Below are 26,359 nucleotides of genomic sequence, written 5' to 3'. Positions count from 1 at the left end.
CAAGCTTTCACGGTTCTGTCTTCTTTTCACAATTGGTATCATGGTTAATATGGAGGAATTCGGTGACCAGGGCTTTTGATCTCTTTCCTGGGAGATGCGTAGAGACAGGAATGAGGTTGGGGGTTGAGGGATGCCGGTGGTTGGGCTGGTGATGCACTAGGATAGTTTCGGTTTAGGTTGAAATGGTTCCGCCCACATGGAAAAAGCGATCCGAGCAGCTCAACAGCTTCACCTTTGATGTAGGGAGAAGCCTCAATTCCATGCTCTGATAGTAGTCACTGGTTTAAACCAACTACTAATTTGCACTTTGCCTTCTTTTTGCAATTTGTGCGCGTTCACCTTTTTCTTTTTCTGCTTCGATTCACCAGCATTCATTGCCCTCTGTGGGTAAGGATAGCACCCCGCCAAAATGCAGGCTCCGGTGGTGGTAATGAGTATGGCATACCTCTTTACAATGATTCTAGCACCAAACTTACCGTTAATCTACTAGACACCCAAAGTGGGGATAGACAGGTCGGCAGGAAGGCTCAATTATCCAATATCACAGCTGCAAAGACGTAAGCAACGGTCTCGAACAAGCAACCGATTTCCAATACAACCTGACAACCTGCAGTGTCGCAGATATTATTCGATCATGTCTCGGTCCGAAAGCCATGCTGAAGATGCTTCTCGATCCCATGGGTGGTATTGTTCTGACCAACGACGGCCACGCAATTCTCAGAGAAATCGAAGTTGCCCACCCCGCGGCCAAAAGTATGATCGAGCTGAGCCGGACACAAGATGAAGAAGTTGGCGATGGAACAACTACGGTCATTATTTTAGGTATGAGTTGCGAGCGTCGAGCTGTTGAGAGATCGTAAAATGCTAATTTATTATTAGCGGGTGAGATTTTGGCATACGCACTTCCACAACTCGAACGAAATATTCATCCCGTTGTCATCATTTCCGCGTTTAAACGAGCTCTCAGTGATGCCCTTGCCATAGTGGAGCAGATCTCCATACCCGTCGACATCGACGATGACAAGGCAATGTACAGCTTAATACAATCGTCGATTGGCACGAAATTTGTTTCCCGGTGGTCCGAGCTCATGTGCGGCCTGGCATTGAAAGCTGTGCGCACTGTTTCCCTCGATGCTGGTGGTGGAAAGAGGGAGGTCGATATTAAGCGATATGCTCGTGTTGAGAAGATCCCTGGTGGTCAGATTGAGGACAGTGAAGTGATTGACGGAGTCATGATTAACAAGGACATTACGCATCCAAAGATGAAGCGGAGAATTGAGAACCCGAGGATCATTCTCCTTGACTGTCCTTTGGAATACAAGAAGGGAGAGTCACAGACGAACATCGAGATCTCTAAGGAAGAGGACTGGAATAAGATCTTGCAGATCGAGGAAGAACAGATCAAGCATATGTGTGATGCGATTTTGGCCCTCAAGCCTGATCTTGTTATCACTGAGAAGGGCGTATCTGGTATGATATTCAACCGTAACAAATGCAGTGGATCTGGTATGCTAACACTGACCCAGATTTGGCTCAACATTTCTTGGTTAAAAACAATGTCACTGCACTACGTAGAGTTCGGAAGACGGACAATAACCGCATTGCCCGTGCAACGGGTGCCACCATCGTTAATCGTGTCGATGACTTGCAAGAATCGGATGTGGGCACTCAGTGCGGTCTTTTCGAGATTGAGAAAATTGGCGATGAATATTTTGCATTTATGCGCAAATGCAAGCAGCCGAAAGCCTGCACAATTTTGCTTAGAGGACCATCAAAAGATATTTTGAACGAAATCGAGCGGAACTTGCAAGATGCTATGGCGGTTGCCCGAAATGTCATTTTTCATCCTCGCCTATCACCCGGTGGAGGTGCGACTGAAATGGCCGTCTCTGTGAGACTTGGTCAGTTGGCCAAAACAGTTGAGGGTGTCCAGCAATGGCCATACAAGGCTGTTGCCGAAGCGATGGAAGTGATTCCACGGACATTGGCTCAGAACGCAGGACAGAACCCTGTTCGAGTTTTGACTGGTCTGAGAGCCAAGCAAGTTGAAGGTCATAGCAGTTATGGCATCGACGGAGACACTGGCGCTATCGTGGACATGAGAGAATACGGTGTGTGGGAACCAGAGGCGGTTAAGCTACAAAGCATCAAAACTGCCGTTGAGGTAAGAAGACTTCTCCGTGCTTGGAATCACTGAGTTTGGCTAACATCCTTCTCATTAGTCTGCTTGCTTATTGCTCCGTGTCGATGACATTTGCAGCGCCAAGTCCTTGAAGCAAGCTGCCAATGTCGGTGGCGGCGAGGAGTAGGCTGCTCGTCTCCCCATTGCGGATAGATAAAATAGCATAGACTCAAAGGAAGTAATTGCAATAAAACAACATTAATGCTGTCCTGGGTATCTTATTCGTACAGTACATCATTCATAATCTACACGTATCATGGTCCTTGCCTTTCTCCTTTTACTTTTCTCGACTATTTTGCATATAGGAGGATCGAGTCTAGTCTTCGTCATGGATAATAACACCCGGGACTTCGGTATGATCTTCGCATGGCTCCGATTGAGCAGGGCCTTCGTGTCCATTTTCACGCAGCACCGGTCCATTCAAGACACCAACCCCAGTTCTACCGTCCGCCTTTCCCGTGGCGTTCCCGGCGTCACCGGTGCCTTTCTTCGCCTTCGCTGCCTTCCGCTTCTCTCGTTTCTTCCGATTCTTTTCTGTCTTCTCTTCATCCTTGCGCTTCATTTCTTCTCTCTTCTTTTCAAACTCCTCGTTGGCCTTTTCCCGGTTCAATTCGTCCTCCATGAGTCTCACGCGCTCATATTCGCGTCTCCGACTAGCCTTGTAGACATGGAATTCACCGGAGCCCGCACCGGCAGATGAGCCTTGCACATTGGCGACAATTTCGGGCGGTGGGGCGAGAGATGCGGCAGTGCGTGGTTTGGAGGTGGCGGGAATGTGGATTTCCTTGCTAGGATCTTTGAAAAGGGTGTCGAGCTGCTTAGCCTGTTCGGAGACAGGCGTGAGTGCGCGGCGCTTCAAGGGACGTTTACTACGAGGGTCCTGACTCGTAGGAATGGATTCTGGGATGGGTTCGGACATGGTTGGAGAAGTAATGTATTTTTGCACAGTCGACGATAACTCTGGAGGAAGATATTCGAAGTCGGTTATGCTCTAGGACACACGAGATGTAAAGCTGCGTCCAGCTGACTTTCAGCTGTAGAGGCTATACGGAGCAAGTTAGGATATAGGATATCTTTTGTCCTCTCAGTTAGAGGCTTTTCCGCCGTGTGGCCGTCAAGTCACTCTCTTGAGAGATTCTGGCTGTGACGACATCGGAGGAGCGTCACGTGCCTTTCAGCCGCTGCAGCCGGAACATCGTTGTCCCGCTTCCTCCGCGCTCACCTGACCTCAACCTTGAAGCCCCACCGCGAATCAAACTTGAGCTTCAGTTGTTATAGTAATAATATGGCTGCGGTGAAACCGGCATTTGGTCCACCCATGGTGTCCGCAATCGCCCTGCGCCAGCTGAGATGCCTTTGCGTGCTGTGGATCTGCGATTTCTCGTGTCTGATTCATCGTGCACATCAAGCTAGGCAATCAATTGCGCCCACGTGGGCGGGAGGGCCGGGCTGTGTTGCGGTCGACCTCCACAGCGTTGCTCACAGAAACAATTCTCGGCTCGGGATTTCCTGTCAGAAGAGGTTCTTCTGGGTCGACACTGAAATGCAAAATTATGGCTGTGAAACATTCACTTCTAGCAATGTGTTGTCGTGGACATCTCCATCGAGCTGCTTCGCTTTACATACTGCGAATCCCACTTCCTATCTGTCCTACGGATAATTAGGTTCTTCTATCCAATCAGGTGTAGTCGATTTAATAGGGCATTGCCCAAGCAATTTTTCCCAAGAGCCGCACGCGGTTTTCAATTTCAACGATATCCCACCTATTGCGGAGTCCTCGAAAGCCTGCAAGGAACCTCTTGTGGATCCCAGCTCGGGCGGGGGGGTTTTGCCGCATCTCAAAAGCGCCTCTGCCACATGCCCCCCTGCGTTTGGATATCATTCGCTCCAGACACGGGCTGCGGACTGGGACCATAGGATCCCAGAAGGCTTGGTGCGGAGTCGAATTCGTTCGGGAAAAAGCGCATACCCAGTGTATCGAAACAGGCCTGCATGAGCAAATACCTCTTCCTGGGGAAGATATAAGCCCCAGAGGCCCAGCATTGCCCATGATGCTGCCGTGTTCATTCCTGCAACACGCCACCGACCGCTTCATTTGCAGCTTGCACCATGCGATACTCGTTGGGCCTGCTGGCCCTGTCGGCGGCCACCGCTTCTGCATCCTTTGCAGGGAATCTCAACTATCGCAGCCCCTCAGCCAACCATCCTAGCTTGGGGGTCTCTGTTCCCAAAGTTGAAAAGAGGTCTGAGCCTGGATCTGCCTTTGATCCGGCGCAATTGAACTTCACCCATGGTGTGGCATCTGGAGACCCATATGCTACCTCCGTCATCCTATGGACGCGCTGCTCCCCGATGTTTGATGACGTGAACGACAACAGCACCGTCTCCGGTCTAGTGCCGATGTACAACCCCGTTCCCATCTATAAGGATACGGATGAGCATCGGCCTATATCAAATGCGCCCGTATGCCTCCGCTTCAAGGTTGCTACCGACGATAAGCTGAAACGCGTTGTGGATGAAGGGACGGTTTATACCAGCTCTGATGTCGATTACACTGTAAAGGCGAGTACTGTCATTCCAATGAACCAACATCGTCGCCCCCTAATTCTCGTAAGAGATGTGTATTGACTCGGGGTTTAATGTAGGTGGAAGCAACGAAACTGAAGCCTTTCACCACTTATTACTACCAATTCTCTGTCTGCGGATCCAACAAGAAAAGCCCAATCGGGCGCACCAAAACAGCCCCAAAGGCATCTCGTTCGGTCGACCGCATCAACCTGGCGGTGTTTTCCTGCAGCAACTATCGTATGGCAGTTCCTCTCGGTTCCTAAACGGCTAGCAGCTAATAGAGTCTAATAGCATTCGGTTTCTTCAATGCCTATGGTAACGTGGCACGGAAGGACTCTGTGGATTACGTCCTTCACCTTGGGTAAGAGATTTATGTGCCGTTTCCCGAAACCGTGTGGGAAATTGTCACGCTCACTACCTGATTTCTGCCACAGAGATTACATCTATGAGTATGCTGACGGCGAATAGTAAGTTCAACCACAAACACCACCATTGATTAAAGGTACTAAACCCAAATGCAGCGGCTCCGGCAAGGATATTGGACGATTGTCTCTACCAGATCGCACCATATACACTCTCTATGATTACAGAAAGCGACTTGCAACTTATAGGACCGATCTTGATCTCCAAGCCAATCATCAAAACTTTGCCTGGATCCCGGTGTGGGATGACCACGGTATGTTAGCCTTATCTGTTGCTATTGTCTTTGCTCTCTAACTCCAAATAGAAGTTGCAGACAACTCCTATCGCGATGGCTCATCCGAATTGAATAATACGGAGGCATCGTTTATTACCAGCGGCGGCATCTCGGTGGATCAACGGAAAATGAACGCAGTTCGTGCGTATTTTGAATGGATGCCAATCAGGTTCGCCTTTTTTATACTACATCATATGGCGACTCTTGCTAACTCCTTCCAAAAGACAGGTTGATATGGACGACAACCTTCGTATTTGGAGGAATTTCCAGCTTGGCTCTCTTGTGGACGTTATTATGCTCGATACCAGGAACTATGATCGATCGATTACCAACCTGTATTGGAATAAAGACTATGTCGACCAATTGAAGAACGAACCCAATCGCAGCTTGATGGGCTCCAAGCAAGAGAACTGGCTCTACCGCAATCTAATCCAATCCGCTAAACGAGGAGCTAAATGGCGTATTATTGGAAGCCAAATAGGTATCATTCTTCCCATTAAATTTTTATGTTTACCTTTTTTTTTTTTTTTTTTTTTTTTTTTTTAATATATTTACCTTCAGCGATTTTGGCACTGATAAGTTCATAAGTCTTCTCATATATCGATGAATCTGCTGCATTCGGCGATAATCGGGCCTTCAATCTGGATGCTTGGAACGGCTACCAGGCCAATCGAAACCGCACCTTCAAGACTCTATTTGATAACAAAATCGACAATAACATTTTAATTGCAGGAGACAGCCACGCGAACTGGGTGAGCGACTTGGTCTGGCTGGGCCAGAAGGAATACGACCCTGCGACTGGAGCCGGGGCAATTGGCGTCGAATTTGGAGGAAGCGCAGTGACATCCTCATCCCCAGCGGGACGCAATATCGACATCAAGGATTCCATCAACGCCTCGAAAGCACTTGTGACAACTAACCCAGTTCTTCAGTGGTCGGAGCTATATTATCGTGGATACTTCGAACTTCATATCACTCCAAAGGAGGTTGATGCTCGCTTTTTTGGTACTCCCAAGCTGCGAGTTCGTAACCCTGGTGAGATTTCTCTGGCCAATTTCACGGTTAAGAGTGGTGCGAACCGTCTAGATCGTGGTCCTGTGGGAGTTCCTGCTGGAGGTATTGTGGAGAATGGCTGGCTCAAGGGTGGGAAGGTCGTCCAGACGAATGTCACCAATAGCACTGACACAGGTCGGTGGTATATTAGCAATTAGAAAGTCTTGTAAGTATCCAACTGTTGTATATATACGTGATTGCGAATAGGGAGTACCTGTTATGGCTACATTACGATTTGTCCTTTTTTTTTTTTTTTTTTTTTCCTGGAGAAAATGGTAATAAACTGGCTTACAACGAGGCAAGAGTCGCAAAGCTAGAATTTAATACCGAAGCCAATACTAAATATAAGCAATGTGGTCATGAAATATCTGGGTTCTGATAGATTAAAGTGTGCTAGCGTTGATGTAGCAGTCTCGTTGTCGCGGTTGGCGAGTTTAACTAGTTAGTGCCAACAGCTCAGGCGTTGAACTTCGTTGACGAGTCTCTTGACGACTCCAACACGCCAATCTCCTCTCTCACCATCAATTTACTGTCCCTTCATTCAGCAGCCATCAGATTATCAATATCAAATAGTTTGATTAGCGGTCGCCGTCTATTCTACATTAGATGTAAAGGGTGTTGTTTCAACCTGAGAATTTCAACGGCATTCGTGCCACTTCGACGTGATGCCAACATACCGTGTTGGTAAGGATGAAATCCAGCTCATTACCATCCTATTGCCCTTTGACTGTCTTCCCTTGATGAAAGGGTTTGTTGTATGCGATGCTGCAAATCATCACTTTCACATTATTCTTTACATCCGTGCTGTTCGGCGCTGTATGAGTGATTTCATCCAGTTCTCCTATTCAAAAGGAGACTTACAGATGTCTCTGTGCCATTGGATTCTGGATAGTGCGCTGTTTTTCAATATCTAATGGAATTTCCGCTATACAGAAGAGGCCAGCACTGGTCGCGCTGGCTGTAAGAACACAGAATGCCAGCAGAAAAAAGAAAAAATTCTCAAGGGTGAATTGCGACTTGGCTCATGGGTTGATACGGAGCAATTCCAGAGCTGGTCCTGGAAACACTGGTATATGCCACCATTTTATATCCTTTGAGTATCCCTTCTTATCCTATAAATTTATACTTTGCATTCAAATTTCTGATATCGCAAAACACAGGGGCTGTGTGACTCCCAGGCAGGTGGCGAGTCTGCAGGAGATCGTTGGAGACGATAAGGACTTCTCTCTCCTCGATGGATTTGATGAACTTTCTGCCCAGAACCAGGATAAGATCCGTGAAGCAGTTGAGAAAGGCCATGTCTCTGATTCTGACTGGAGGGGCGTAAGTTGGGAATCGGCTTTACATGGTTGTTTGGGCTTACGTTTCCATGTTCTAACTGTGAACGATGTAGGATGTTGAAGTGAACCGCCCAGGTAAAACTGGTTTCCGTGTTCGAGTTTCCAAAAAGAAGGCAGCCGCGGGTGCGGATGGGGAAGCAGATGTCAGTGTTCTATGACTCCTCACTCCTAAAGCTATACGCTCACGTTACGATAGGCAAAGAAAGCGAAGGCCGATACTCCCAAGAAAACTAAACGGTCTCGAGGCAAGAAGGGGGATGCGGGGTCCGAAGTAGAGGCAGATGGAGAGCCAACTCCCAAAAAGGCGAAAACTGCAGCTCCCAAGAAGAAGTCAGGAAAGGCAGAGCAAGCATCCGATGCGGGGACTGAACAAGCGGAAACGCCAAAGGCTCGCCGCAAGTCCACTGGTGGACCAAAGAAACCAGAAGCGGAACCCAAGGCTTCTAAGGTTACCGAGTCCAAGCGACCCCGGAAGTCTGCTGAGAAAGGTGGTCCAACAACGACCCGAGTGACACGCTCTAGGGCCAGAGCGGGATGAACTTGCTTTACGGAGGTGTCGTCGTTTTTAAATTCCGGTTTCTAGCCATTGTCCGAAAAGAAATTGTGTAACCATGTCTTTAAATTCCGGGCGTCGGAAGGATTTTAAACTGTATCTCACGGGGTTCTTTCAAATATCCTGAGAAGAATGTTCGGTTTACTCTGTAGTTTCAGTGATCTCATGCTCTCCTTCAGAATTCCATTCGGTTGACTCTCAAGTCGTGGCTATCGTTGTGTCGTTCTGCTGACTGCGCCGAGTTGCAACTGGGAGCGAGAACCATATTGCAGCTCAAGTCGTCATGGGCCAGGTCTCATCTAGCGGTTGGTGTCCTGTAGCTGCATGCAATTCCGTGTGGAATCAACTGTATCGGTGGTCTTGACTCCATCGTAAGGCTTCTGGAAGCTTTGATTGTTGCCTAGGCAACGCGGATTTTTTGGTGCGAGGCAACATCACGTCGTCCAAAATCCAACCCAAGCCAGAGGTGACGACAATTCGATTAGCCTGCATTAAGACGATTCTTTTAGACCTAGCGTGCTTCTGGATTTAATCATTCTTGTGAAATAATTTCAACAGAACTGCTTTTCACTGGCATGGAATCCTCGCAGAGTCCCTTCCAGGGACAAACGTCGCTCTTCCAGGTCTACCTTCGTTTGCGCCCACCGATCGGTCAGAATGCTGACTTACAGAGTCAAAAATCCGACTACTTAATAGTTGAACCACCAGAGGAAGCCGGTAGCAGCGATGACACTGACGGAGCAAGATTATGGTCAAAATATATCACGGTCCAGCCCCCGAATGATTCGAGAAAACGGGCTGTTGAGAAGTTCGCATTTACGAAAGTCTTTGAGGAGCGAGCGTCTCAATTGGAAGTATTTGAGGAGACTGGAATGGTTCCATTAATAAAAGGAGTTCTAGTCGAAGGTCGAGACGGGCTAGTTGCGACGCTGGGAGTCAGTGGGAGCGGGAAGGTCTGGGGCTGCACATTGGCCGACCGAGAGAGAGTGTATACAGAGACTGACAAACTGCCATTTGCTCTAGTCCCATACGATTCTCGGTTCGAAGTCGCAGCGTGGAATAACCCAAATGTCTCTCGATGTCCTTTTTAAGTCCCTTGCTCCCGCCATCCAGAGCTCGGATAATGCGATGCTCATGCAGTCCTTAGCAGCTTCAGATCCTTCCGAAGCCCAACTTTATTCCGCAAGATCGTTTATTGAGAGTGTTTATGGAGATCCATGTGCGGATCGCGGACGCGGATCCAGAGCCCAAACGCCCAATGTTTCATCCAGAGCTCAGACGCCATTGGTATGCAGTCCATCTCAGTTCCTACCCCCAAACCCGTCCAAGAAACAGAGTCCCAACCTTGGGCTTTATTCTTCAGTTCCCAGGCCGATTATTGGATATTCCGATACCCAAAGAGGCTGTTATGCTTCCACAATTCGGCTTCTGAATTCAATAGATTCTGATGGCGGCCATGTGCCTATATGGCCGGCACCCAAGAAGCTCACTCTCCCTTCCCAATTGCCCTTCTGGAGAACTCATAGAATTAAAAGAAGTGAAACTAAATCTCAGTCTCTCGTTAAGGAAACCCCGGTTACAGCAACGTTCCCTCGCCGTCATATGGCTCCTAGACCCAGCGCGTTCCCGCAGACTCCTGATGTCAGTGACTTTGTACTATCTATACCCGAACACGATGAATATGCCGTATTGGTGTCGATGTATGAAGTATATAACGACCGAATTTTCGACTTACTTTCTCCAAGTAACGGATCCTCCAACCGCTCAGCGAACAACAATCAAAAGGATAGCCGTCGCCCGCTAATGTTCAAACCAACCGAAGGTTCAATGGACAGAAAAGTTGTTGTCGGTCTACGAAAGGTCGTCTGTAGCACTTGCGAAGAAGCACTGACGGTTTTAGAGACCGGGTTAACTGAGCGAAAAGTCACTGGGACTGGAAGCAACAGTGTTAGTTCGAGAAGTCACGGCTTCTTTTGCGTTGAAGTCAAGAAGAAGATCCGAGATCAAAGGTTGGGATATGAATCATGGGTTGGGAATACGCTGACCATTGTTGATCTTGCTGGTATGTCGTACCGCAAATTGATGGTGGATTGTACTAAATTTGCAAAATAGGCTCTGAGCGCGCCAGGAATGCGAAGACCGCCGGTGCGACTCTTGCAGAAGGTGGTAAAATTAACGAAAGTTTGATGTATCTCGGCCAGTGCTTGCAGATGCAGACGAACTTGCAGTCTGGTAGCAAGGTGATTGACATTCGTCGAGACGGCTTCACTGATGTATATACTAATCGTTGGCAACTAGGCACTTGTTCCTTTCAGACAGTGCAAACTTACAGAGTTGCTATTCTCGAATTCCTTCCCTTCTTCAGGTCAAACCGCACATTCATCTCACCGGATTCCTCAGAAGGCCAACATGATAGTCACAGCAGACCCACTAGGCGATTTCAATGCGACTTCACAGATCCTACGCTACTCTGCTCTGGCTAGGGAGGTTACCGTCCCCAGAATCCCGTCGGTTTCGAGCACGATTCTAGCCATTCCAGCCAAGCCTGCTCATAGTGGGAAATCAGCGTTCCTATCAGCTTCAGCGGAGGAATTGGAGCGTGCTGCCTTGGAAATTGCCAAATTGACAGATGACTACGAAGCTCTAGAAATGAGATTGGCCGAAGAAGAGATGGCTCGGGAAGAAGCTGAGATCAGATGGAAGGCAGCAGAAGAGAAATGCTTACTTCTTGATCAAGAAATTAGAGAGGAATGTTTTGCGGAGATGGAAGAGCGCATTGAGGACGAAAGAAGGAGATGGCAGCAAGCTTGGGATGAGCAGACGCGTCGTCATGAAAGCCATCTCGATAGAAAGCTGGATCTTCTTTCAAGGGGTGTGGAAAGTATGTTTTTGGGCTTTGAACGGTCTTTTTTTGCTCACACTAAATACGGCTGAAGCTGACTACATTGAATCAGTCCACGAAGACCCTGAACCCTCGACTGAAGAGCGCGTTGACGAGCTCGAACGGGAAAATGATATGCTCCGAACTCGAATTGCTGCATTAGAGCGCGAATTACTCAACCGTTCGCCCACCAAGAAAACCACCACTACGTCAAAGAAGAATACTATCCCTGGTCGCTTTGACTCACTAGATTATAGCTTTCTTAAAGCAGACAGTGACACAGAGAACGGCTCACTAACAATTTCCAAGAAATTGGGGAGACTTCGGTTAGGCGAAAATTTGCCATCGAGTCCCCTTAGTCAAAGAGAAAGAAAATAAGAACACGAACAAGAAATGAGGGCCTGCCGTTCTACTAGCTACCTGATATTAATTACGGCGGCGTTTTTGGAGTTTCTCAAGCGTTGACTGGTGCTTTTCATGATATCCCTGGAAGGTATATACAGGCTTGCTTTTGTTAACGCTCTAGGTCAATTTCTAATTGTTATTATCTTCAACGGGCTAAAGATATGATAAATAAGCCTTTTAAAATTCGCATTTCAATATAGTTAGTTACGTGTTTGGCCGAAGAAACCCCTTTGGAAACGATTCGAATAAGACCTGGGGCACAAAGTTTCACACCAGGCAGTATACCTCGAGCTCCTTAAATAAACTCCATAATTCGAATTCCCAGACTGCCTCTATTTCACCGAATAACGTGCACAAATGTCTTAGGGAACGCAGAGTCCCGGCTCGTATAATCAAGTCTCAGATGATGGTTTATCAAGTTCCTTCCATATCCACATCTGAGTGATCGGACTTTCGAGCATCATCAGTGCGTCCGGGCTTCTTATCTACCACTCCGGGCTCGGATTTATTGTCCGGTACGGAAATGGTTTGAGCTGATTCTCCATCATTATCATCTCCCTCTCCATCCCCCTCCTCTTCAGCCTCTCCTTCAGCATCACCCTCTCCCTCTCCCTCGCCTTCACCTTCACCGCCACCGTCACCTTCACTGTTGCTGTCACCCTCGCCGTCACCCTCGTCGTCAGGGCCCCCATCTACATCCACATCTCCACCCGTTTCTCTACCGTCGTGGCTAATGTTCGAAGACAACTCAGACATGGGATTCGGAGACGCTAATCGCTTAACAAGCAAATTAGGAAACATGGGCAGACTTGGTTTTGAAGGGTCTGACATTTTTGAATCGTCGAGTTCACTTAATTCGCTTTCGTCTTCTCCACTATCGTGAATACTTGGAAGCGCGCTACTAGGGACAATGGCTGGCCCCGTCGCTTCTGCGGCTTCTGGAGTTTGTTGTGAAACCGGTTTTGAGACTTCTTCTTGAGCCTCGTCTTTGTTGGCCGTTCCTTCTGTCGCAGCCTGCTCGACAACAACAGGCTTCGAGTCTTCATCGGCTGGACGTATGGGTTTTGGGCGCGATGCGGCCGCTTTGGTGGCGATAGCATCTGCTTTTCGCTGTACTTCTCTTCTTGTAACACCTTTGGCTCTGGCTTTAGGTCCTGGTGCTTTTTCCGGGGGCTTATCTGAAGATTTATCAAGCCCTGGGGGTGGCGTGTGATTATCGTTGACGGAGTCGCCAGCTGATAGGAGATGATCGACTTTCATTCGTTCGCGGTTCTCCTCTTTGGCAATCCTTTCCAAGATACCGGGAACTGTCTTTTCGTATATAAGTGCATAAACGTCTCCAACCAAGTCTTCGAATATACCGGGCTTTATCAGCCCCCCGTTGAGCTTCTTCAACTCGACAGCTTCTCTGACAAGATCTATTAGTCCTGGCTCCGCCGTTTCGGAATGTGTCCAAGAGTCTAAACGAGTGGCATTCGCAACAAATTCCTCATGGCCTAAGGGTTTGAATATCGCCTCTTCGTGACTTGTGGGAACATGGCCCAACCGGCGGAAAAGCTGCAACTGCTGGTCAAACCATGGATTATAATAGCAACAGTATCAAAATTCCGACAACATACTTTTATATAGGTAAGACATATATCTTCCCAGAGCTTTGTATAATTGACGTAGTCGTTGGGTTTTCTCCGTACACGACGAAGTAGAAGATCTAAGCCCGTCCTATCGTTGAGCTGGTCCATGATGTGTACAAAAAAATATACGTAACGAGATGTGTACACGAAGTGCCTTCCCGGTCGTTCATTTTCAGGCCTCCACACTTGGAGTGTCATTGTTTTCGTGAATATGTGCTGGGAAAGCTCGTGTTTCGCTGCCGCGGCAGCCTCAACATCCCTTCTGTCGTCGTATATAACATGGGCAGCCTATTAAAGATGAGTCCCTGCACAGAATCTAAGATGCAAGAATACTTACCCTTGCCACAATGCGATGGTGCCAGTTTGACTTGTCAGCGGTGCCGAGGTTTTTCAGGACGTTCAATATGAATGGCTTCCACCCAGCCAAATCTTCAACTGGAGAAAGTTTCCTCCCCCAAGGAGTAGCAATAAGCCTCTCACTTGCATTGCATGGCTAACTATAGTCAGATACTTGAGCTTCCAATGAGAAGATTGGTTGCGGGTACTAACATCTAAATCTCCACGCTTTACCAGTTTATGAATTATTGACGCCAGCTTAAAATGAGGTTCCAGAATTGGGTCAGATCTGGAATCTCTTTTCTTAGGCAATGCTTCGATAGCTGCATCCAAAGAATCAAGGATATCTTCCACTTCGATTGGCTTGTAGCGTTCCTTCAGAGGATCTTGGGAGGTAAACATCTTCCAAAGGCACTTGCTGAACATGTAATGGTTTCTATATGAGCTGTTAGCACCCAAATAATTGCACGATATTATCTGTAAATTCACTTACATCCAGTTCATTGGTCGATCAACCATGGCTTTTTGAAATAGATAACTAGCAAAGTACCAAGTGGAGTAGAGCTTCATATCCCTAAACGGCCTCCCTGTATACATTTGCTGGCTCTTATCACTGCTAAAATGTCTCGTAAAATCATCCAGGCTAAATGCGGCCATTGAAAAAGGCTCCCTTGAAGAAGCATAGATCCGGAAGCCAAATTGTGTATAGAGATCTGATATGGTCTTTTTTGTTTCCGTAGACGAATCTGCCGTTCTAATAGCAAGAGTTATTGCCATCGAGTACGAATGGATAGCTCTTCTCTCTAACAAAGTCAAATCCGCACGATGATGATTTAGTTTTTCGGCAGACCAAGTGATGTCTTCTTCGAGCTTCGCATCATAAACCTGTCCGAGGCGGTACCAAGTTTCCCATCGGTCAACTCCATGTTCTAGCTCGCGGCGGAAAAAGGTGGCAGCTAGATCGAGATCATCTGTGGCCGTAGGACCAAGGCGTTTTTGAGTTTTGAATTTTGTGAATGCTGCAAGCCCAAGTAGGAAGTACCATCCGTTTTCCGCCAACCTGAAGCTCTCAGTGTGGACAGGGATGACCGATACGTCACTTACTCCTTGGACTGCTCTGTACAGAATGGCAGGATTTATAGGAGACTTCAGGAACGCTGATATAATCCTCTTGTTTTGGGTGATAGCAGGATATATCCTACCAGACCAGCCTATAGACATCTGTATAGTGTCTATTGTAGACTTTAAGTCTGACCTTAAAAAGTCTTTGATGTTCATCCGCTTAGCCTGCAGCATGGCAAAATCTACCATCATTAATGCCGTAGACCTGTCCAACTTCTCGACGGGGCAGCCGTGATCGAGGGAAATATCGAGTTCTGGGGAGAACTTGAGACCGTAATAATCGAACAGCACCTGCGCCACGTCTGACTCATAGCTATCTTCTGCATCGAGGGTTAGAAGCTCTTGCTTCATCACCTTCAAGAGAACTTTATTTGCGTATCTGCAATATGAACGTATTCCGAGCGCGTTATGGACTGAGCGCAGATAATTGATACAATCATCAGAGGGCATATCAAACAGTTCTTTATTCTGCGCAATACCCTCTTTTATTAGAGTGTATTGTAAAGTCCACGACCTGACCAGCATGGAACGGAGTTTCTCCTTATAATGGTCGTATGCTTTCGCGGCTGCTGCGGGCCGAATCTCTGGAGGACTGGTCTGGCCAATCCGTACAGAGTCTTCGTAGAGGACGAATGAATGTAGCAGTCTTGAAAGTCGCGCGATGGCAGACATAGACGATTGAAGGTGGCTCATGTCAATGCATTCGAACGAGCTCTTAGGGTCATCTAATATCTTTCCTATCACATTAAGCATCAAATAGTCCGCGCGATTAAGCCATCTCAGCAAGGTTTCCTGGCGTTGGTTACTTGGTAACTCGAGGTATGTAGGAGCTACAAGCTCTCCAACAATGATTTCGATGCTCCTGAGTGAGCATGAAATGACTTTGGTTGGGTATTGAATGGACTCATAAGCTTTCTGGAGCCGCCGCCAAAGGAATAGCTTCAACGTTACATCACCACGATCGAGGAAGAAAGCCAAATCTTGAGCTCGTTGAATTTCTGCTGGAACGTGAAGCAAGTTCGTAACCTGATCTTCGGCGAGTTCGGATGGGTGATGTTCGATAGCTGACGGGTCTAGAATTGGCTCAATGTTCTCGATTAGACTCACAGGGTCTTCTTTTCCCGGGCCAAACACCTTCATGAAAAACTCCATAGAGCTGATTCTTGCTATTTCTTGCTCAACTGCCGAAATAGATAACTCCGGCATAGTGGCATTGTTTACCAAGGTCAGCACGGGTTCACCGAATGATGTAAGGACGCTTTTCAGATCATTGAGGCATGCTAGCACATATTCGCGATCGGCTCCAGCTGTCAAATTGAAGCTCATTATAGTTGCCCAAAGATGTCGCAAGATATTTCCGGTTTGGAAGTCGCTCTTATCACCTATCTCTACCCGGTGATTTATCAGTCTTCGCGCAAGTGACTCCCAACGACGGAGTCGGTCTCGTTGCAGTGCCTTGTAGGATTCATCAGAATCGCTATTTGGCGAACACATGGATGCAAATATATCAAGGTGAAGCTCATAGAGGCTTTGGGCCATTTCTGCCGACGGCCCATTCCCAGCCGGGGAAGTTTGGGTGAAATCGCAGGCACTGGAAAGAAAGTGTTTGTAGGTAAACTCGTCGTTTCTGACAATCAAATCCTTTATAAGGGATTTCTTTCTGTCGGACCAGCGTTGAGTCGCGTAGGCTGAGCTTGGCTGGAGGTTGGATGAAGTGGTGGTGTTTAAAGAGGATGAAAGATCGGAGGTAAAATGGCATTCTAGCCACTTGAATGCCACTTTCTGGGGGTGGAAATTTTCTGAATTAACAGATTCCACAAATTGTGATAGCCCTTCATCATCAAAAGAGCTTTCTTTTTGACTAAGAGCTGGTTGAACCTGTCGAGAGCGTTCGAGAAAAATATTCAGGCCGGATTGCTTAACTCCTGCTAGACCATCGTGCGATGTAAAAATATCATCTTTTAAATTCTGTGCCCCGGACCAATTCTCAATCGCCTCACGGAGATCCCGCATACTCACTGATTCCAGGCTAGGCTCGTGGAACGAACCACGGGGGGAGGTATGTCCATCAGTTTGGTCGATGGCATGCCTCATTTCATCAATCGTACCAAGCTCCTCAACGCCTAGTTTTGAAAGGAGTGCACCGCTAGTACTGAACATCCATTGGTCGGCATGAGCAAAATGTTCTAAGCGGTCCTCGAAGTATTTGGTTTGGTCGAAGACGATTTCATCTTGATGGGCTTGCGCTTCGGCGATGGATTCACGCGCCCTTATGCGTCGACTCTTTGCTCTTCCACCATCTGTGGGCTCTTCGTTGCCAACCGATGTAGAGGACCTCTTTCGAGATTGAGGTCCATGGACCTTGACATTTGCGTCAGCTGCAGGTGGAGTAAGGGATCCGTCACCGTCCTGTTCTGCACTCTTCTCGTTTGCTTGCTCGGCCTTGTCCTTACTATCCTTAGCATTTTCATCTGTGTTTTTCTCCGTGCTTTGTTCGTCGTCCAAATCCGATTCGCGTTTGGGGCTTTTAGAGCTCGGCTTCTCTGCCGTAGTTACCGGCTCTCCGCTCTCTCTATCTGGGAGTTCTATGTCGTCGTCATCATCCAATCGAACCTCTGTGAAGTCGCCTATTTTATTCTGTTGAATGATCGGAAGCTCAACGAAGCAGCTATTTCTAGGGAGCTGAATCCGTAGGGTCACGGGTGACCAGATCGAATCGTCGGTCTGTGACTCCTCTGCTAATGCTCGAAGAATGGCGCTCCCAACATCTGTCCACGTATTACTCGCAGAGGTAGCGAGACGATGGCGGGTTTTGTTTCCATCGGACTGGTGGGGCGCCGAACAGCTGCGGGTTTCTTTCGAGTGACGGGGAAGGAATGGATATAGGTCCGCCTGCTTTGCCAAAAGACGAGAAATACCCTTTCTAGGCTGCCTAAGTGGAAGTTGTGCGGAGGAAAATTTATCCTGAAGGGTTCTGAGGATTTCATGCAGGTCTCTAGCAGCAAAAACCTGCTCTAGCCCTGGTTGTCCAAGACGGTCCTCTACCCCATAACCATCTCCTTCAAGCACACTTTCCAAACAAAATCTTGCAATCCGATGACTTTTTAGAGCACTTCCTACTCGGCTGCTCTTCCTCCATAACTCCATATCGGTTTCGTCCCGTTCAAGAGCTTCTGCGAAATGCTCTAGAGCTTCCTTTATTTGATTTGATACATGAATGTCGTCTTGCTTTTCTCGTTTATCCAGCAACACTTTCAGGTAATCTAAGAGGAACTGTGCATGATTTTTGTACGATAAAAATATTGTCTGGGGTAAAGCACTGGAGGTTGTATTGATGGCGTCCGGCGCCGAGTCCCCTTCAGCTATCTCGTCAGGAAAGTAAAAGTCGTCATCATCCAAGCCTAGAATTTGATCTCTCTTGTATTCAGAAGTAGCCTCTGGGTATTTGAATATTTCGGATTCAAAGAGGGCGTTGTAGGCCTCCTGAGCTTGGTCGTAGTATTCAGGCCCCTGGGAATGGAGCTTCAGGGCATTTTGGTATAATTTGAGGGCCTCCTCTATCTGGATTTCTTTGGTATCATCAACATCCTCGATATCTTCAGCGGGCTCGACATTCAGTGCAACAAATGTCGACATGATGAAAGCTCGCCAGGGTCCCGGGGCAGATCAACTTCCTTGCAGCACGTCACAGATATTGCATATGCACAGCAAAAGAGAACCAAAAAAAAAAAAAAAAAAAAAAAAAAAAAAGGCCAGCCAATGCAAGCAACACACAGCAACTGTGCTATAAGATTTTCTGAGAAAGTTCAAGCAGGAATCCCAGATGTTCAAATAGACTGAGTGGTGCAGTTGGGTGATGGAGGAGCATTGGACGAGAACATGTAGAGCTTCCTAATCCAGCATAGCGCGATCTGGCACGCTGTCGTAATGCGCATGGCAGCGCCGATAAGCAGCACCAGAAGATAAACCAGGAGCTAATTCCCACTGTAACGTCTGTTAGTTCTCCTTGGATGCCTGCTGGGCTCATTCGCTTGCCTACAAGATTGTTCATGCCTATGAGGATTGTTCAAAGAGATTCACTTCACGCGCGTTCGCCTCCCAACACGTTCGCTCCTTAACAGCCACCTGTTCGATCCCGACCCTGTTGCATCATGATTGCGCCAGCTGTCCCAGAGTAAGATCGGAATTGGGTCCTTTGTTTCCAACAAATGTCTATTGACTATTATTCTCCTTAGATTGATAGAGGATGAGGATATCCATGCCTCAATTGAGGCCCGAACAGAATCTCTTCAGAGCTTAAGGGAACTCGGGCCCCCAGATCTCGTCCATGTCGTGAAGCAGTCAAAGGCCAACGCCAACCATCAGGTTAGAAAACATGCGGCTATTTTTACTGCTTTCACACATCCTGACTTTCAATTGTCATGCTTGGTATTGTGATGGAATGCTAACCATCCCCTATGTTATAGACAGGAGTCTACCACCATGTGACGGGAATCGACGCTTCCTCCTCCGCCAGCCTGGCTGCATATGTTACCACTCTTACTTATTCTCCGCTTGATAAGCACAACAAGGTTATTTCAGGGATATACTGGTGAGATCAACAAGCCTACTTTTCAAAGGACGAATCATTGATGGCATGAAGCTGCTACAATGCCTTCTCCCACTTAGACATGCGAGTCGAGGTCAAAATTCCCGGCACCCTCGAAAGCTATTGCATTGACGAGCGCGGGGATAAACGTGTTCCGACAGAGCAGTTATGGCTCGAGACTTTCGTCTGTGGGGTTTTGAGAGCCTATGCGTATGCAGATGATGGGAATGGCGATGCTATCAAGAAGATCGTCGCTGTTCGGAGATTCAATCCCGTAACCAATACGGAAATGGAACATAAATTCCTTGATGCAGCGGAAAAGCTATTCTTTAATGGTCTGGGATTCCCTACCTGGGAGGATTGGCGTTACGGGGGCTAACAGGAACCCTAGGAAGACAACTTAGTTCCGATCCAGAGACTCAGGTTCCCAACACAGTGAGCAACCACCTGGCGTCCGGTCTGCTAAAATACATCCATACCACCGGGCGTTATGCATCGGGTATTAACTTGTTCGAAAAACTTCGAACAAAAGACGTTGAGGTATCGTCGTTACTTGCCCGAGTCCTGATATCGGCAAGCGAAGAGGTCCAAGCAGTAAGGCTACTGCATGATGCACTGCAAGATGTACCTATGGACTACGCTCTTTTGGATTGTCAAGCAGTCTTTTGCCAGAGCAAAGGCGAATATGAAATGGCGCTCGAATGTGCTAAACGGAGTGTCACAGCTGCTCCAAGCGAGTTTAGCTCCTGGATACGGTTGGCGGAAGTATACGTGCACTTGGAACAGTGGGATTTGGCCTTATTGACACTAAATTCATGTCCTATGTTCACGTATCAAGATAAAGATTCCCCAAGACTTCCACAACCGTCTCGGATCCTCCTTCCCATCCTCCCCGAAAGCATGTTAGATGAGCTTGACGAGGGGCAGCCGAAACCCGGAGATCCCGTTGATATGGTCAACCCGATTTTGAAAAAACTTCACGCTGCTACCTATCAAGGCACATTTTTGAAAGCATACAGCCTACTCACGAAGATTGCAGCAGCTATTGGCTGGGACCAGCTTTTGAGGATCCGAAGTGAAGTATTTGTCATGGAAGAAGAATACAGAGTCGAGCGCCAGGCGAGTTCAGCGCGCCCCGTCACAAGCAACAACGCTAGTACGGTAGCGCTTCACGAGGCTTCTAGCGCAGCTTCAGACGTAAACGGAAACGGAGTCCACGACTCAGATGACGTGGAAGAAAATAGCGATCGAAACAGCACCCATGGTGAAACACCAAAGGAAAACGGCGACCTGGATCAGTCTGAAAGCCATTCCATTGAATCAAGAATCGAAAAGCCCGAGCAAAGTATGGCATCAGAGGTTGTAAAGTCGGGCGGTGAAGATGTAAGATGAGTTTCTCTCCTCTTATATTTTGTATATCGGCTTACCGTTAACGCATAGCACGAGTCTCCGAACGCTTATACGCATTTTAACAACAAACGATTATGCGAGCGTTGGCTTGACAATTTATTTATGGTTTTATACGAGGATTTGCGCGTCTACACCATTTGGCGCAGTGAAACGGCGCAATCTCGTGCACAGTCGATAGAATATAAGAAATCTGCAACCGAATGGGAAATCCTTGGAGAACTGGCAGAGCGACTGCATCATTTCAATGAGGCTATAGAGGCGTACCAGCATTGTTTGCAAATTCGCTTCTCACCCAAAGCGATGAAGGGCATTCTCAAAATGTATGAGCGGCAAAACGACACGAGGGGTATGCTTAACGCACTGATCAGGCTTATTGCCTGGCAATATCGTTGGTATTCGGAGGTATGTTGCTTGAAGATATGGGAATTGTCGATTGTCTCGTTTCATAGTGCTGATGGTATCTGCTATATTTAGTTCTCTCCCGAGCTCCTGTTTACGATCCGCAGGTTGATCGAGGAAGAAGGAGCGGTTAAAGTTCGCAGCATAGTCCAGGCAACAAATTTACCCCAACCTGTGTTAGACCTTACCCACCATTATTGCCAACTCTGCGCTACATTTAGAAGCACTGGTAGCGATGGCTAGGCTGAAAGAGAGGTTTGACTATAAAGATCATGGCTTTCTTTGTGGATCCATAGTATTAGTTAATATTCCTTGCCGAAACTTCCAACGCATGGAGCAGATATGCCGGAGAAATTTAATAGTTCTTAACTCATAAAACCTATTCTCGTCCCGTCCGCAATTAGGGATCCTGCCTGTTATCAGACTTGGGTGCTGCAATCCCTGAGAACTTTGCTTATAATGCAAACATATTTTCATTGGCTAAGACAATTTTGTTTTCTTCACATCTTTTGAAGTGGGGCGACATCATTTTGTGTTGCAGGCTGAACTTCTCTAAAAATCCCAGAGATTCATGACAGAGAAATCACCATTCGCCTATCGAGTTCCGTCCATATTCGAGAAGCAGTTCTAATACAAAGCCATACTAATAATATACGAATACACGGACCAGAGTAACTGTCCCTTTTCTATACCCGGTGAATTCATTCTTCCTCATCGTCAAGTTCCACCTGCGCAGTGGGCTTGGCAGCAACATCAGCAGCCCCTTTCTCAGTAGCGTGGCGCACATCTCTCTTGATTAGAGGTGTATCGTCGTCTTCCTCTTCCTCCTCGTCACCTCCCTCTTGATTGCCTTGGCCATTTGCTTCAAGTGGCGCTCCGCCTTCCACTTCTTCTTCTTCTTCCTCTTCCTCTGGCAGTTCTGCTTCCTCCTCTTCTTCCGCTGGAAGCTCTAATTCTTCCTCTTCCTCTCCTTCTGCCTCTAACTCTTCCTCTACTTCCTCCTCCTCTTCTTTCTCTCTAGGGGCAGGGCCTGTTTTGCGTCTCTTGTGTCGCGCTATTGGGAGAAAGACTCATCAGCCACAAGCTCCCAAATTAGGCAACACTGATGAATGAACGGAAACTTGGGAGGGGCAATATGAGAATATACACTATTTTCGCAACGCACTGATGAGCAAGGATAGGATGAATTCGATCAACTTACGCTCAGCTTCTTCTTCTTCTTCAGGCTCAACCTGCTCTTCCTCTTCCTCTTCTTCTTCTTCGGATCCGCCTTCTGCTTCAAACTCTGATTCTTCAAATCTATTTGAAGTGATAAGGTCAGAAAATACTGGAGTGCTTATTTGATGCAGAGCAGTAGCTGACATTCAAAGGCAAAAACAGGTACAAAGATATATGTCAAGCGTGCATTGGGGCTATCAAAACATAAACATGTTCCATCTTCATCAGGTGCTTTCATCTGACGAATGAGGCCATAGACATATCCTAAAAGGATGCACACAATGGTCGCACGCAAAACAGCAGAGAGTAGGTCTCCCTGGTGTCCCAAAGGGAAGAAACGCTAGGGTAAAGGGCAGCTCAGCAACTGAGATAGGGATTGGACATACTCTTCTTCCTCTTCGCTCACGTCGCTCGGCAGAGCCTGCAGCTCCTCTTCCTCCTCAGCTTCCTGTCTTCTCTTCCGGGTAGACATAGCTAGTTGCGAGATGTGCGAAACCCGGACTTGTGGAGAGAATGCGCTGCTTAATAATGCGCCTAGGCGCGAAATAATCGTGATGCTATGTTATGGTGGATAAAAAGGACGGTTTTTAATGAAGAAAGGAGTCCAATTGATGGGGAGATGGCTTGGAGGTGCGAGATATGGAGGTGCGAGGAGGAGAGAAGCGAGGGAGAAGCAGGTGAGGTCTGGGGGGCGGACAAGTGAGCGGCTGGCGTGAGGGGGGAAGTGTGGGCGAGCTTGATAGCAACAGACTCAACGGGGGGTACGTCAGGGGTTCCAGCCACGGCGGTCTTACAAAGATACGGTAAGGTTGCCAGCTGGCTGGCTGGCGTGTACGGCATATGTACTGTACTGTATAGTACACACGTACCCGTCGGTTTGAATGTGCGTGTCATAAGCCTGTACCAAGGTTGGCTAGTACAAGGGTACCTCCACGTCGATGCAGCTCACATCTTTGGATCCTGGTTCTCCGGACCCAAGCTTCTTTTGACCTCTCAACGGCTCGTGAGATCACCTTAATGCGTACCGAATTTCCATCATCGTTATACCCTCGTCATTCTACCTCCAGGATACCACCAGCGGTGTTTGTAGTCTTGGAAAGGTCCTATCGCACCGACCTCGGGAGTAGGCGGCTAGCGTCCATATACGGTAACTAACGATACGCTTAACTGTACGAATGATCGTTTACGCCAAGTTCCCACACCTCTGTAATATTACAGCCGCAGACGACGACAATGCAGGGGAAGATCACAGGTAGGAAACCTGTGTCCAACCCTGAACCTTGTCAGAAGCGAGCAAACATTTGGTTCTCTCTGAATACCTTCGAGAGCGCGCTGATGGCCCGAGCGAGGATTCGTGTTCAACCGATTCGGCCATGACAAGATTTCGCTCGATGCGAAATCACCACCACTTGATTACGTGATCATCATTTCCAACCATTTAGCACTGTCACGTGAGCACGTGTCGCGATTGCAGCGACAGGGATGTTTGCTTTGTTTGTTTTTATGGAGTGCAACCCCGGAAACGACGGGCAGTAGTGGGAGAGGGAGAGGGAGAAGCGGAACCACTCTCGTCGACAAGGTACTGGAGGCAGAAACATATATCTAATACTTTAGTAATCCTGCTTTTAGTTTGAGTACGGGCTCATTGGTGTTCCCGTCACCGAGCAGGCATGGCCGACAACTCATGCGCAAACCCTCTCCTCCTAAGATGGATCAAAGAATGGCTGGATGAGGCTCGAGAACGAAGCTCAAAGGGGTTCACTGTGTTAGTCTCCCATGATCTGGAGATTATAATCACGGCTAACTCGCTTTGCAGGTATAAGAAGGCCTATGATTCTATGAAGGCATGCCCGCTAACCTTCAGCCACCCTTTAGAAGCGCAGCAGTTGAATGGCCTTGGGCCGAAACTATGCGAGCGCCTAACAGTCAAGCTACAAGATTACTGCCGGGATAATGGGCTTCCTATGCCCGAGGTTCCACATACCGGTGTGTTCTAACTATCTCGGTCTTGCCGCCTTTTCCCTTTCATCCCGAGCACTAAATGCGGCGTCACTAGTAGAGAAGGCGAAGGGCAAGAGAAAGACTCCTGAGGTCGGTGGATGCCCAGAAGTTCTACCAACGAAGCGGGCAAGGAAGCCCAGGACTTATATCCCTACACTCCGCTCTGGTCCCTACGCGTTATTGCTGGCGCTCGCGACTCTCGAAGAGAAGTCATCTATCGGCGCGACAAAGGCGCAGCTAATAGAAGCGGCTCAGCCGCACTGCGACACATCTTTCACCGCTCCGTCCGATCCGACAAAGTTTTATACCGCGTGGAATTCTATGAAAACTCTCGTGACAAAGGATCTTGTTTACGAGCACGGTCGGCCATTGAAAAGATATCTTCTAACGGACCAAGGCAGGGAAACTGCAAGATTAATTCAGAATACTCAGAAATCAGAAAATATTGGCCCAGGGCCTGGTAATTCCGTCGCCAGTAGCCGCCGATTCGGCCAGGAAATCGTCAACGCAACTCAAGACTCGCTCCGAGAACCACAGCATGGGATGCTCCTGTATTCATCGAAATCTCGTGAAAACGCGCCGTATTCCCAGCTCTCAAACATAATTGACCTGGATAATTTTAATGATATCCCAGACGTATCTAGTGCTGGACAATACAAGCGGACTACGGCTGGTGCCGGGCTGAGCGGTTCCAATAGACCGCAACATATACCATCCTTTACTTCTACTTCGCCAATTCCCCTTTCGTCGCAAAATTTTACCGTTGAGCTGGTCCTTGATGTTCGAGAAATTCGTACCCCCAGGGACAGAGATTACATTTCCAATGAGCTGATTAGAAGAGGCGTGGAACCTATCGTCCGCTCCCTGGAATTGGGAGACGCCTTGTGGGTCGCCAAGTTCAAAGATCCAAACTTCTTAGCACAATATGGCGAAGAAGGCGACGAGATCATGCTAGACTGGATTGTCGAGAGAAAGCGCCTCGATGACCTTGTTAGCAGTATCAGGGATGGCCGATTTCACGAGCAGAAGTTTCGCTTGCGTCGATCAGGGGTCAAGAACGTGATATACCTAGTCGAGGAATTTGTCGTGGGTGACCCTTCAAACGCGAGCGCGGCCAGTGTCCATGAAGCTGTCACATCAGCCATAGCTTCGACGCAGGTTGTGAATGGATATTTCGTCAAAAAGACACGTAACCTAGACGACACGATCAGATACCTTGCGCGAATGACGTCGCTGCTGAGAAAAATGTTCAGCGATCCATGTGACACCAGCAATTCTTCAGGCTTTACACATTCTTCCATTTCCCTCATTCCGACGCATGGTATAACTACGGCCTCATCTTATCTCGAAACGCTTGGCCGCCTACGCGCAAAGGAAGATGAAGCTGTACGTGTCAGCGTAGGTGGAAACACGTCGACGATATATGGCCTTACCTTTCCAACCTTCTCCGCTCTCTCTTCTAAATCCGATATGTTGACTCTCCGTGACCTATTTCTCAAAATGCTTATGTGCACCCGCGGTGTGACCGGCGAGAAAGCGTTGGAGATTCAACGGCGGTGGCCAACTCCACGGCAGTTTGTTGAAGCGTTTGAGGCTGTGGATACCGGCGATGCGGAAGGTAAGCAGAGAGTGGAGGAAATGCTATTTTCAAAGATGGGAAACCTAGTTGGGAGGAAGAAAGTGGGAAAAGCTTTGAGTAAGAGGATCTCGGAGGTTTGGGCGCGACAGAAGTAACCAGGTTATTTAGCTACGGCTTCAAGGTTCCAAGCATACATGGGCGTTAGGTGCATGGGACAAAGACGCTTGTTATGCATACAGATATCCTATCCGGTGTTAGCTGTCTGCACTCTAGATTATGATCCATTATTTTATACGCTTGATATAAATCATTTTGCGGTCATTGGTTCCAGGGATAGATGGTTAAAGAATTGTGGCATTAAATGATATCAACAATAAATATCACTCTGGCTATCCA

At 47.8% G+C, this 26,359-nt stretch overlaps 9 protein-coding genes across 9 annotated transcripts; 6 read left to right on the top strand and 3 right to left on the bottom strand.

The window, feature by feature from the left end:
* Positions 1 to 285: 285 nt before the first annotated feature.
* On the top strand, positions 286 to 3,185 carry CCT3 (T-complex protein 1 subunit gamma). The gene is made up of 6 exons (XM_003068700.2): positions 286 to 434; positions 491 to 557; positions 614 to 822; positions 880 to 1,470; positions 1,527 to 2,164; positions 2,223 to 3,185. Exons 1-6 carry the CDS (start codon positions 410 to 412, stop codon positions 2,307 to 2,309), a joined length of 1,617 nt encoding a protein of 538 aa, XP_003068746.2. The 5' UTR covers positions 286 to 409; the 3' UTR covers positions 2,310 to 3,185.
* D8B26_003006 (uncharacterized protein) lies at positions 2,386 to 3,101 on the bottom strand (the record flags this gene model as incomplete). The annotated part of the gene is made up of 1 exon (XM_003068701.2): positions 2,386 to 3,101. One exon carries the CDS (start codon positions 3,099 to 3,101, stop codon positions 2,499 to 2,501), a length of 603 nt encoding a protein of 200 aa, XP_003068747.1. The 3' UTR covers positions 2,386 to 2,498.
* Positions 3,186 to 4,291: 1,106 nt separating the features above from the next.
* Positions 4,292 to 6,822, top strand: D8B26_003005 (uncharacterized protein; the record flags this gene model as incomplete). The annotated part of the gene is made up of 8 exons (XM_066124017.1): positions 4,292 to 4,738; positions 4,828 to 4,987; positions 5,042 to 5,111; positions 5,185 to 5,217; positions 5,272 to 5,426; positions 5,478 to 5,616; positions 5,672 to 5,928; positions 6,036 to 6,822. The coding sequence occupies 8 exons, from the start codon at positions 4,292 to 4,294 to the stop codon at positions 6,656 to 6,658; spliced, it is 1,884 nt and encodes a 627-aa protein (XP_065980092.1). The 3' UTR covers positions 6,659 to 6,822.
* A 153-nt stretch (positions 6,823 to 6,975) lies between these two features.
* Positions 6,976 to 8,594, top strand: D8B26_003004 (uncharacterized protein). The gene is made up of 5 exons (XM_066124016.1): positions 6,976 to 7,184; positions 7,434 to 7,569; positions 7,661 to 7,823; positions 7,894 to 7,983; positions 8,037 to 8,594. The coding sequence occupies exons 1-5, from the start codon at positions 7,166 to 7,168 to the stop codon at positions 8,376 to 8,378; spliced, it is 750 nt and encodes a 249-aa protein (XP_065980091.1). The 5' UTR covers positions 6,976 to 7,165; the 3' UTR covers positions 8,379 to 8,594.
* Positions 8,595 to 8,968: 374 nt separating this feature from the next.
* On the top strand, positions 8,969 to 11,652 carry D8B26_003003 (uncharacterized protein; the record flags this gene model as incomplete). The annotated part of the gene is made up of 5 exons (XM_066124015.1): positions 8,969 to 9,346; positions 9,417 to 10,455; positions 10,506 to 10,633; positions 10,692 to 11,274; positions 11,330 to 11,652. 5 exons carry the CDS (start codon positions 8,969 to 8,971, stop codon positions 11,650 to 11,652), a joined length of 2,451 nt encoding a protein of 816 aa, XP_065980090.1.
* HIR3 (Histone transcription regulator 3) lies at positions 11,620 to 18,404 on the bottom strand (the record flags this gene model as incomplete). The annotated part of the gene is made up of 5 exons (XM_003068705.2): positions 11,620 to 13,236; positions 13,299 to 13,598; positions 13,648 to 13,803; positions 13,860 to 14,082; positions 14,140 to 18,404. 5 exons carry the CDS (start codon positions 18,402 to 18,404, stop codon positions 12,094 to 12,096), a joined length of 6,087 nt encoding a protein of 2,028 aa, XP_003068751.2. The 3' UTR covers positions 11,620 to 12,093.
* A 515-nt stretch (positions 18,405 to 18,919) lies between these two features.
* D8B26_003001 (uncharacterized protein) lies at positions 18,920 to 21,537 on the top strand (the record flags this gene model as incomplete). Its single annotated transcript, XM_003068706.2, has 7 exons — positions 18,920 to 18,942; positions 19,004 to 19,133; positions 19,235 to 19,359; positions 19,411 to 19,691; positions 19,748 to 20,739; positions 20,797 to 21,168; positions 21,241 to 21,537. 7 exons carry the CDS (start codon positions 18,920 to 18,922, stop codon positions 21,406 to 21,408), a joined length of 2,091 nt encoding a protein of 696 aa, XP_003068752.2. The 3' UTR covers positions 21,409 to 21,537.
* Positions 21,538 to 21,682: 145 nt separating this feature from the next.
* Positions 21,683 to 23,192, bottom strand: D8B26_003000 (uncharacterized protein). Its single transcript, XM_003068707.2, has 3 exons — positions 22,770 to 23,192; positions 22,367 to 22,464; positions 21,683 to 22,219 (listed from the first exon to the last, which is right to left on the bottom strand). Exons 1-3 carry the CDS (start codon positions 22,853 to 22,855, stop codon positions 21,867 to 21,869), a joined length of 537 nt encoding a protein of 178 aa, XP_003068753.1. The 5' UTR covers positions 22,856 to 23,192; the 3' UTR covers positions 21,683 to 21,866.
* An 861-nt stretch (positions 23,193 to 24,053) lies between these two features.
* MUS81 (Crossover junction endonuclease mus81) lies at positions 24,054 to 26,118 on the top strand (the record flags this gene model as incomplete). Its single annotated transcript, XM_003068708.2, has 3 exons — positions 24,054 to 24,148; positions 24,200 to 24,369; positions 24,440 to 26,118. The coding sequence occupies 3 exons, from the start codon at positions 24,054 to 24,056 to the stop codon at positions 26,116 to 26,118; spliced, it is 1,944 nt and encodes a 647-aa protein (XP_003068754.2).
* Positions 26,119 to 26,359: the final 241 nt, after the last annotated feature.

This window comes from Coccidioides posadasii, chromosome 2 (assembly GCF_018416015.2).
Source record: "Coccidioides posadasii str. Silveira chromosome 2, complete sequence".
NCBI classification, from domain to species: Eukaryota; Fungi; Ascomycota; class Eurotiomycetes; order Onygenales; family Onygenaceae; genus Coccidioides; species Coccidioides posadasii.
This window is presented reverse-complemented; position numbering and strand designations above follow the sequence as displayed.